This window comes from Misgurnus anguillicaudatus, chromosome 1 (assembly GCF_027580225.2).
Source record: "Misgurnus anguillicaudatus chromosome 1, ASM2758022v2, whole genome shotgun sequence".
Classification (NCBI taxonomy): domain Eukaryota; kingdom Metazoa; phylum Chordata; class Actinopteri; order Cypriniformes; family Cobitidae; genus Misgurnus; species Misgurnus anguillicaudatus.
Genome location: NC_073337.2, coordinates 11,103,818 through 11,115,512, shown reverse-complemented (window position 1 = coordinate 11,115,512; position 11,695 = coordinate 11,103,818). Strand labels below are relative to the sequence as shown.

Sequence of the window (11,695 nt, the reverse complement as noted above, 5' to 3'; positions counted from 1 at the left end):
CGCCAGTGGGCACAACTGGAGTCACATGTGCAAAACTCTAACTACAGTCTGCACAGCAGCAGTTCATGTGGACCAAACTCTAGTTCGTTTTTCATTGCTTGAACACAGTTTTCAAAACTTTACACACTTATCCCATGACTTTAACCACAACCTGCACAACACTGTGGATTTACAGCACTTTGTTCAAATGCTAACACGCTGCTGTCAAAACTGTGAACCACACATTCAAAACAGAAAAGATTTCAGCCTTGTGCCTTTCAAACACTGCTGATTGCAATTTCATATAAATATAAATTCCAATTTCATATATATATTTCATATATATAAAATATTACCTTTCATGTACTTTAAGTTTCTCCCTTTTTTCTCATTACTGTAATTCTGTAAATTACTGCAGACAACTGAAGCAAACTGCTAATTTTCATTTACCTTAAAAAATTATGATGTTCTAAAAAAAATAATGTGATAAATCAATAAATAAATCATTCTTTAAAGAAAACATTACTTGGTGTGACATCACTGAAATTGTTAAAACTGTAAAGATATAAAGTTAGTATTTTGTGTATTGATGTTTGATGTTAGTGTTTTTCCTCTCAGTGTGTTCTGAGTGACAGTGTGTGTTATCTCAGTGATGGTTGTGTTTAGTGTTTGGCTGCACGGAGCTGTTTTGAGCCATGTTTTAAGAGTTGTGCTCAGGTGACTTTTGGTAGTGCAGACTGTAGTTAGAGTTTTGCACATGTAGCTCCAGTTGTGCCCACTGTTGTTTAGCAATCGAAAAAAACTGTAAGTAGACAATGAATTAAACATATTTAGTGCAGTCAATTTTATATTGGACCACTAGATGGCAGAACACACACGCACAAAATGCGCATTTACTGCAGCTGCATACACACATACAACACAGTATTAATTGTTTGTATTTATTGGATTGTATTCATGGTTTAGTCGTTCAGTAACACAAAGTCAACTATTACTTTGATTATAAGCTCCTTAGTGTCAGAATTATCATAATATCATATAATAAAATGCTACAGCATTATAATGTGTGTGTGTGTGTGTGTGTGTGTGTGTGTGTGTGTGTGTGTGTGTGTGTGTGTGTGTGTGTGTGTGTGTGTGTGTGTGTGTTTTGTGCTGCTGTACATTGAAGTCCATCAGGGAAATCCTTTGTGCACATTCCATCACCCTGGAGAAGCTCATCAGCCAATCACAGCCCAGCTTTAATCTGAGAGAAAAAAAGAAAGAAGGCAAGTTTTAGTGTGATTGGCCAACGACTCCATTGCTCTTCTGTTGCTGGTAAGAGGCAGCAGCCTGCATCTGTCTGTCTGATCTGTCTGTCTCTCTGGCCCTGCTGTATTCTCATCTGTCTGTTTGTCTGTCTGATCTAACAGTTGAGGTCATAAGTTTATACACCTTGCAGCGGAAAATGTGGATAATTCAGGAGAAATAAGAAGAATTTAGTACTAGTCTAAGCAAGCTGTTGTACATAACAGATTACACTACATTTAGTCTAAAACACAAAATAACAACTGAATTAACAAAAATAACCCACATCAAAAGCCATGATTCTTAATAGTCTATGATCCTGCTGGATGATTAAGTATTGTTTTTATGGTTTATTTAATCTGTATGCATTCTTAAATTATTATTTAATAAATGTTTGACTTTTGGTGAACATATCATAGGTAGCTTCTGAAAGGCAGGTCTGAAGTAATAAATCAGATATCTAAACAATATAACAATATCATCATGTTGAAAGTGTGTGTGTGTGTGTGTGTGTGTGTGTGTGTGTGTGTGTGTGTGTGTGTGCGCGTGTGCGTGTGTGTTTAAAGGGGTCATATAATGAAAATCTGACTTTTTTCCAAGTGCTATAATTGGGTCCCCAGTGCTTCTATCAACCTAGAAAATGTGAAAAAGAACATCCCAGTAACTTAGTTTTGGTAAACCATTCTCTGTAAGCATGTGAAAAATTAGGTCGTTCAGATTTTGTCCGTTTTGTGACATATAGTCTTATTACAATAATACCACCCCTTAATCTGCATCTAATCATGGCACTGTCATTTAGTGCAGAGAGAGAGAGAGAAATACATAATTGACAGCACATTTGAGTTTCAATTTTAACTAGTGATTCGTCAAATCTAGATTTTTTTGGTTCAGCCGAATACCGAATAGGCAACATTATGCCAGGATGACAAATGGGAAAAACTATTTTGACAATTACCATAAGCCTATGCTTACCCAAGTACAAAACAAAACCTTTCAATAAAAGTGCAACAATTTTTTTTCTTTTTTTTCTTTTGTTTAGTGACTGAAATTAATGTTATTAAACATTTACTCAATAAACATGGATATAGGCTGTTTAGTTTTTTTGTTTATAACAGTAGGCTAGGCTACGATTAGAACAGTAGCCAAATATTACGAAAAATATTATGGAAGACGCTCTGCATTAACAGGTTACAGCCGGTTGCAAGTGTGGGAACGAATGTCCTTCCTCTGCTGTACCTGAGATTGCTGCATTTTGGCTGCTGTCTGTAGATTCCTTCATGCACAACTTGTATTCTTTTGGATGTTTTAGTCGCAAATGTTTTAACAGCCGCAATGTTGTGTACTGCTTAGGGTCCTTGCCACCACAAGACAAATCGGCATTGCAAATTGAACATGTAGCCCGACTTGAATCGCCTTCTTGAAAACTTTTTTGCTTACGAGTTCCATTTTCAGATTCTCACAGCCTAATACATTTGAACGGTCCACATGTAAACACCTTTACGTAATCAATGGCTGCGTCAGTTCGGTGGAAAAAAATTTAAGATTCGACCGAAACTGAACCCCGTCAGAAAGCCCAGTATTTGGCTGAATCCAAATCCTGGATTCGGTGCATCCCTAATTTTAACAAACGACCATCATAGAGACAGAGCGCAGTTATGCAAATTTATGACTCGCTGTGCTCTGTCTCTATTGCGATTAGTGCTTGCATTTCATCAGCTCATTTGCATTTTAAAGGACACACCCAAAAATGGCACATTTTTGATCACAACTACAAAGTGGCAATTTTAACATGCTATAATAAATCTGTGGGGTATTTTGAGCTAAAACTTTACATACGCACCTTGATGACACCAAAGATTTATTTTACATCTTTAAAAAAAATCTCATTACATGACCCCTTTAACTCTTCACATATATAAAATGTTCTTAATGTAATGTGTTTCTGGTTTTCATTTATATACTGGACATTCACATGTAATGTGTTCATACTTAATTATTTATTCTAATGTGTGAGAAAGGAAATGTTAATGATTAAATGAGCTTATGGGAAGTTAAACTCGAGAGAAAAGATTAAATTAAAGATGATTTCTGTCATGAAACGCTGATGGAATTCAATGTAACGGAATACAGAGTGACGATGTTAAAGCAGGTTTGCTCATGTGATGAGATACAGACCTCTTGTGTTCAGGGATTCAGGGCGGGGCGACAGACGGCTTTGTCTCAAACCCTACCGAGTCCCCTAGATAGAAGACCGCATGCTTTAACTTTGTACTGACACACTCATCACATACAGGTCCGGAATCAGCACGAAATCATTCTTTGGACTCCATATGCGTCGTTGGGATCAGTACGGGCTGATGCTTGTCAAACCCTTCTTCTCAGTGTGCAGTCTAGTTAGGGAACTGAGCAGGATTTGAGCGCGAGCCCGGAGACAGAAACCCGCTGCTGCGCTTCACAAGAACCTCCGTGCGTCTCCATCATTCACCCGTCCTGCAGAGCCGAACCGAGAGCTCACGGAACCGAACTTAGCTCCAGATGGACGGGACGCGTGAGCTCTGACAGCACGGCTCTCATTGGTTAATGTTGGGCTCGGTTCGGAGGTCCGATCTCGGTCTGATTGTTCGCTATTGTTCGGATGTGTGACGGTCCTAACATGAGTTCTGCTGTCGTCTGGAGCGCGCTGCTCGCCACCATCGTCATCGTCATTCAGGTGCTTTTATTCTCATCATTTATTAACTATCAGCGTTTTTCTGATGCGACGCGACCTTGCAGTCGCACGCGATATTATAACGCGCTCACACAGATGATGAGTGATGATGATGATGATGATAGTGATTCATCTTCATTTGTGGTAGAAATACACAAGCCTATCTTGAGTTGAAGGATGAAATTTGTACATATATTACTGCACAAGAAACTGGGTCATCATTACTGTGTATGTGTGTGTGTGCGTGCGTGCGTGCTTGCGGGCGGGCGTGCGTGTGTTGTGTGTGTTTTAAGTGTAGGCTTCATCATTGATTAATCTCGTGTCATGATATCAGTAGTGAATAGAGTTGAGTGTTGTGTGTTTTCTTGACCAAGTTTTGTCTGAAGGTTTAATAGACAAATTGATGGATTAAGTGTTACACAAATCTCAATGTATATATTGAAAGATTTAATAAACATGAATCTGTTTTTGGATGATGTTGCTGTTGCTTTATTACATCTAACAGAATTATTCTGACTGTTAAAGTGGTGTATTGCTGTAAGCTGATGTAGTTGATTCAGTCATATTTAATATAATCTCATGATACTAAATATTTTGTTGGTAAAAAAAAGATGTTGTGAGAGTATTTAGAGAGTAATCCTCTGGTCTGAACTAATACGCACATGTAAACGCTGGATGTTTGAATGGTTTGTGTGATTTTCCCAGTTATGACATCACTGTCCATCTTTGTGCCGTCATAATTGAGCTCGGTAGCCATAGCAACAGTCTACTGACCGGACCAGTGAACTTCAGGGTCTAATAGATGTGTGATGTTACTCACTGAGGGTGTTTTCAGACCTGAGCCTTTGTTTCGGAACCTGGTGCGTTTTCTCCCTTGTTTCGGTTCGATTAGGTATATGTGAACACGGCAAACGCGCTCGGATCCGCACCAAAACAACCAATCTGAGACCGCCTGAATGAGGTGGTCTCGGCCAGAGCGCAAACAAACTGTGTCTTCTAATTGCTCTTCTCTGCGATAGGTACATAGTAAGAATGTTATCCCGCCCAAGTTTTGATTCTTACTCACAAATAATGAAGTAATATAACCGCAGTTACCAAAAAAGCCACACAATAATCTCGCAAATCTGCTATCTATAAATTCTGATGGATAACTTTGAGCAGAATCACGGAAAATGAACAGAAGCACTCTGACCAATTAAAGGAGAGTTTACTCACACATGACTTGTATTAAAGAGCACCAATTATCTGATTCATGATTTTACATTTCCTTTGGTGTGTAGGTGTATATTAGTACATGTTAAAGATATGCAAAAGGTACAAACCCCAAAGTAAACAGTAACGCGAGTTATCGTCTCCAACATAAAACTCTTGGACTACAACAAACACACAGATTGTAGGCAACAGTATACTTTCTGGGATTGTTGATGTAGACAAGACCGACATTATCATAATTCCTCCCACTTCGGACTTACAACCTGTAAGTTAAAGGAATAGTCTACTCATTTTCAATATTAAAATATGTTATTACCTTAACTAAGAATTGTTGATACATCCCTCTATCATCTGTGTGCGTGCACGTAAGCGCTGGAGCGCGGTGCGACGCTTCGATAGCATTTAGCTTAGCCCCATTCATTCAATGGTATCAAACAGAGGTAAAGTTAGAAGTGAACAAACACATCAACGTCCTTCCCATTTAAGACGAGCAGCCACACAAGCAAGTTTGGTGGTACAAAACAAAACGCAGCGCTTCTCCAAGCGGATTCGAAAGAGGAACTACATTTTATGGGGTAATAGCACTTTTGGGAGTACTTGGACTCGGCGCAGTAACACCCTCCCTCTCCCATTATGAGAGTGAGAAGGGGAGCGGACTTTTCAGGCGAGTCGAAGTACTCCCAAAAGTGCTATTACGCCATAAAATATAGTTCCTCTTTTAAATCCGCTTAGAAAAGCGCTACGTTTTATTTTGTAAATTTTGCAGATTAGCACAAAATCTATGCGTTTCAGGAAGACATAGAAATCTAGAGCTACAAAAATGTAAGGTATGTGGAAAACAAAGTGTTTTTGGAACCAAAACCACGCAAACTCATTGTATTACACCAAATACACAAAATAATGTTGTTTTTTAGCAATGAAATAGGTGCACTTTAACAAAGTCTGGTCCGTTTGGGAAATATTGCCTTGTGAATGCAAAATGAATCAACAGGAAATTGCAACATTGTAGCTATTTAATCCCTGGTTTCGGAACAAAACAATCGATCTACAGGTCTGAAAACACCCTGAGACTGGAGTCGAGACAGTCTTTAGGTTGGCTGGTGGTTGATTCTGATGATCAGGGCTGGAGTCTGTTAGTTGATAAGCAGTGATTGGCTGGACACTGCAGCAGTCACATGCCCACTAAATTAAAGTCTGTGTAAAGTCATTATTTTAGAGAATTTTTTATAAATGTTCGAAATGTATTGCAGGTCTGTATTTGTTTATATATATAAAAGAGTCGGCTGTCGGCTGTATAATAGATGCCTGTGGTTCAGTCTTATCATTTTGTCCTGGTCTTCATGAGTTCAAGCAGAGATCTTGGTCTGGATGTTTACTGCTTTGAGTCATCACTGATATATGATCCTCATCCCATAAAACTCCACCAGGATCTTTTGTGTATCAGAATGTTTTCTCATTACTGACAGTATCACAGTTGTGTTCACTGCTGCAGGTCTATGTTTAACAGTATATCTCTAGACTTTTCCCCATACTTAAAGCTGAACACTTTACGGTACATTTACACAGGGCGCCACCATTAACGCTTCTTATTTTCTTTGAATTGGTGATGGAATTGTGCATCCGTTGGCGTCATGTCACTGCCGTTGCTTACGGCAAAAACATTTCTCAACTTTGCAAGCGCCAGTGCGTTCATCAGCCAATCAGATTGACTTATGCTGCGTGTACACTAAGGGTGTCACGATTTCGATTTTAAATCGAAATCGATCGAAATTAAGTCACAACCTCGAACTTCGAATTAAAAAATGGGATCGTCGATGCTGCCACGCCCCCATGTCACGTCCGGTCAGCTTGCCAAGCGGGGAAAATAAAGTCTCAGAAGTGCCTTTAAAAACATCCATCCAGCGGAACGCGATTTATATTTTAAACACGAGAGATGTATTGCTACAACTCCTTGAAATGCATATCATAAACAGGATTACTACCTAGTGATCTGCCTTCGGACAGAGCGCAGCTCTCTGCACATGCACGAGAGAGCCGCCAAGATGCAGCGGGTTATATTTTAAACAAAAGGTATAGTTAGCCTCAGCTTGCATGAAACGCATAAAACTGAACAAAAACGTAAGGATTATTACTTTAGTTTATGTTTAGACTTTGGACAGATGCGAGAGCGCGTGCACGTGAGACAGAGAGAAGCGCAGCTGCATAAGTTGACGCATCGGTTTTATTTCAGATAATAGGAGTCCAAGACGCACGTCTATCTGCGTGCAAGAAGGAATTCTCTCTCTACAAGCTCTCTCGCGTAAAGTAAAGCCCACAAACCCCCATGCGAGGAAAAGCACGCAATGTGCATGTTAATGTGAAACTATAATAATAATAATAAAAATAATAAAGGCATATAATTTTTTGTCTTAAAAAATTCATTTAAATATCGAGAATCGAATTGAATCGTGACATCAGAATCGAAAATGTAATCGAATCGAGGATTTGGAGAATCGTGACACCCCTAGTGTACACCAGCCGCGGTAGAGTGATTTCAATGTTAAGTCAATGTGAAGACGCGTCTGGAGGTCCCGTGGCGCGGATGAGGCGTTTGACGCGGCACGGAAGACGCGATTCCGCCTCATGGCGCGAATTGAGCGACTGGCGCGGTATGCGCGAATGGTGCTTTTTGTGCATTTGACGCGAGTTGTCGGCTGACGCCCCAGTTGAAAAATTTGAACTTTGGCGGAATTTCGCACCGCGTTAACCAATCAGGAGCCTGCTTGCTGCTGTGGAGGCAGCCCTGCCTGGAGTCACTCATTCAACCTGAAGGAACGATTGATATTGTCCGTAAGCAGTCACCCGGAGCTATACGACACAAGTTCTTATTTCTATAGAGACAGGAATAAAAAGGACCTCGCTTGAAAGAGTGTCAGTGAGGACATCGGGCAACCTGGTAAGTTGTAATACACATTTCACTTTTGTGTCACGTGACGTTTATCGACCGCGCCGTTTATTTTCCCCCTATAGTAAGGTTACCAAATAGAAACCGGTAACTCTCTCGATAAATGCACAATCAACATCATTCATCTTGCAAACAGACAACCGCATAGCACTTGCCCCTGCCACAAGAAACGGATTTTGCCTCTGACGTGCGTCAAATGCTTGCTTTTTCCGCGCGTCTACTTCGCTCTAGACGCGTGAATGCATTCAAATTGTTCAAGCGGCAAACTAGGCGCGGTAGACGCGATATTGACGCCTGAAACACGGTTGGTGTAAACGCAACATTATGCAAATAACCTACTTCAGAGCCAGCCAATTACGTTTATGCAAGACCGGAGAACAGAGATGCATGTGTTGCGGCGACTGTGATTGGCTGTTGGCCACGCTTCACACACGCCCTCTGTCAAATGTTAATGCTGGCACCCCGTGTGAATGCACCGTTACAAATGTTGCCAATGGTATGAAATGAGAGATTTGTGCTGCGAATGATTGCAGACACATGTTGAAGTTTGTTTGACTTCATCTAATGGTTATGGGGTTCATTGAATGTTTTTGGGTGTAGCTGTCTCAGGGCACTCACAGTGTTTCTGTTATTAATGTAACAGACAGATGAACAAAAAGTGCATCTGTATTGTCAAACACTAACCCTTACTCTTATGGGGCGTACACACCAGATGCGAATTCAACGATTTATGCGAGTAGATTACATTCAAAGTCAATGCAAATACGGTAGACGCAAACTCACGCAGGGCCATTGACACACATTGGGCAGCGAGATCGCGAAAACATGTGCTATTCGCCTGATGCATCTTCGCGCAAGTTGAAAATGTTCAACTTGAGCAAAAAATTTGCATGACACAAAGTTAAATTCCGTGAGTAATCTAGAGCGAAGAACACGATTTCATATTTGGTTCGATTTCCTTGTCCAAAACTGAGATCGATTGCTTCCTCTTTCCCCTCTGGTCTCTGTTCACATTGTATTATTTGGGTCTGAACCGCGGTACACAAGGTAAAAATGGTTTTTCATTCTCTGTCCCCTTTAATATCAGGTGTGAACAGGGCCTAAGATGTGCTGATGTAAATCCTCTCTGTGTAGAAACTGAAAAGAGTGGAGGAAAATCCAAACCTGCTGAATCAGACTGACACCCATCAGACACTCCTCTAGAGCGAGCTGATGATTTGATTGGTTGATTCTTGCTGTCCGCGGGTGGATTCGGGGGTGTTTGGTTAAGCGTGATGGTGGGCATCAGCAGGGGCTCTTTGTTGTGTTTCCTGGGCGAGGAGGGGGTGTGATGTTTAGTTTTAATGAAAAACCACAGGAGGGAAACACCTAAAACTCTTCATCATCACAGGAGTTACTGCTGCAATGTTTGCTGGCTCATTGTGTTTGTGTTGAATGTGCATTAGTAACACTTTCAGTAACTTATGTCCATACTTTCTGTTTATGATGTCTTCATGAATACTGCATGTGTTACTTAACTTCTGTCTTAACTGTCCAGCAAGCAATTTTGCATTCAAAAGATCCAAACATACGTCGTATGGGCTAAAACAAGGCAAATTTGGACTGTCAGTGAAAATGTAATAGATAGCCCAAAAATAAATGAAATAAAATAAATAAAAAATGAAAGCAAACACCTTGTAATGTTGACTTTGCTTACATGATGGAATATAGGGTGGCCATTCGTGCCAGTTTCGCCGGACACTTCGAACCTGTTCGGGACGTGTCCGGCGGAACTGGCATGAATGGCCACCCTAATGGAATATCATTCATCTTGCAAGTTATTTTGGCAAAAACGACATGTAACCAAATTCAAGTTTATTTTGGCTAGAAGTGGGTTATTTATAGTCAGACTAAATCAGGTCTATTGTTAATCTAAACAGTTAAATGATGGCTATTGCTTGCTGGGTGTGTACTAGTGATAGATCCTGCTGACTTAAGTTCAGCCGACAACACCAAAATGACGGATCCAACTATGGCTACGTCCTGATACCACAGATCCAACTTTAGATCTAGTTCACTAAATCTCTCTCATGTCAGGGAAAAATCACTCCATCCGTTACTCAAAATCCATGTAAAAGAGATGAATGAGAAAGGAGCAGGCAGGAGATTAAGTGATAATAATAATTAAGATGGTTTATTGAATAATCTTAGTTGTGTTCAATTCTCAGCTTAGCTTTGTCAATGGTCTGACTAGCTTTGTCTAACTTGATTAATGGATGGACTAACTTTATCTGACTAGAAGCAGAATTAACAGGTGGTATTATACCAACAAAGACAGTGGAAAGTACTGTTCACAACATTCTTGTGATGTTAATAAAAACCTTGAGATGGAGACCATTGGAAACTCATATCTACTTGGAAAGACAATCCAGTGCCAACATAAGATTAAAACAATATTAAGAAAAATAATGTAGAATAAAAGAACTAGATATAATGAAATAAACATAGAACTAATAAACTAAATATATAAAAACTAGTAAAGAATATAAAATGAAAAAAGTTCACCCAAAAATTAAAAATTTGTCATCATTTTCTCATCTTCATCTTGTTACAAATCTGTATGAATTTTTTTCTGATGAACACAAAAGAAGATATTTTGATAAATGATGGTAAGCACAGCTGGTGAAACTACTGAAAAAACTACTGTCAACTGTGTGCTTACCATATTTTATCAAAATATCTTGCTTTTGTAAAACATCTTTGTAATAGCAACATAATATTTACAAATAGGGTAGAGCGGGGCACAACCTAACGCTTTTTGGTTTTGGCTCAATCATTCAAAAAATATTTGAGTTTGATTAATTATATTTTTACAGAAGAAACACACACATTTTTGCTACAAATGAACATTTGAAGTTTGTTTCTAGTACTTATTATTCTTACAATTACACCAAACATGACAGAAGTGCAAATGTTACAACTTACCCCATAGGTAAAAATTAAGTTTGCAAACATTTCAATACTATTTTGTCTATATACTTGAAGTGGATATTGTATATATATATCTGTCTATAATAGACACTGTATTCATTCATCCAGCCCTTTTCTAACAATAATTCAATTGTAAATGGATACAAATGTCTAAATATGTGAGAAAAAACAGCACAATTATGACAAAACATTTTTTTATATGTGAGCCAGTCTGTAATAACAATACTACAGTTTTAAAATCAAATTCTGAGACAATGAACATCAAGTCTGATCTTAGCAATTATTTCATTATGATTTCAATCTTTGATGTGATCAATATTAAAGAACAAAAATAAATTTGACACACGAGTTTTGATAAGACAGGCACATTTATTTTGTTGGCAGCCAGCAATCATTCGTCTGTAGCCTATTCAAAACAACGGCAAGAATTACACTAACGTTAGCGGTTTTCATATCGTTGTAACGCAGCGTTGACGCTGAGTCAAAATATTTTCAAAATGATGCTATGTTTTAGTCAACAAGACACTGATTAATATGACATAACATTGGATTTGGTATCTTGCACACCCAACTTAGAAACCAAAGAAACCATATGATGA

At 39.1% G+C, this 11,695-nt stretch overlaps 2 protein-coding genes across 5 annotated transcripts in view; both read left to right on the top strand.

The window, feature by feature from the left end:
* Positions 1 to 11,695, top strand: part of LOC129432543 (protein mono-ADP-ribosyltransferase PARP12) — a 164,730-nt gene that overhangs the window by 118,401 nt on the left and 34,634 nt on the right. The window lies entirely within an intron of this gene.
* ptpro (protein tyrosine phosphatase receptor type O) overlaps positions 3,499 to 11,695 on the top strand; it is a 47,935-nt gene continuing 39,738 nt past the window's right edge. For 2 of the 4 annotated variants that reach the window (XM_055190679.2, XM_055190677.2), the window contains exon 1: positions 3,499 to 3,973. In XM_055190679.2, coding sequence (XP_055046654.1) covers positions 3,899 to 3,973 — 75 coding nt within the window. In that variant the 5' untranslated portion in view covers positions 3,499 to 3,898. The remainder of the gene's footprint in view (positions 3,974 to 11,695) is intronic. The other 2 variants (XM_055190678.2, XM_055190676.2) reach the window with 2 other exon arrangements.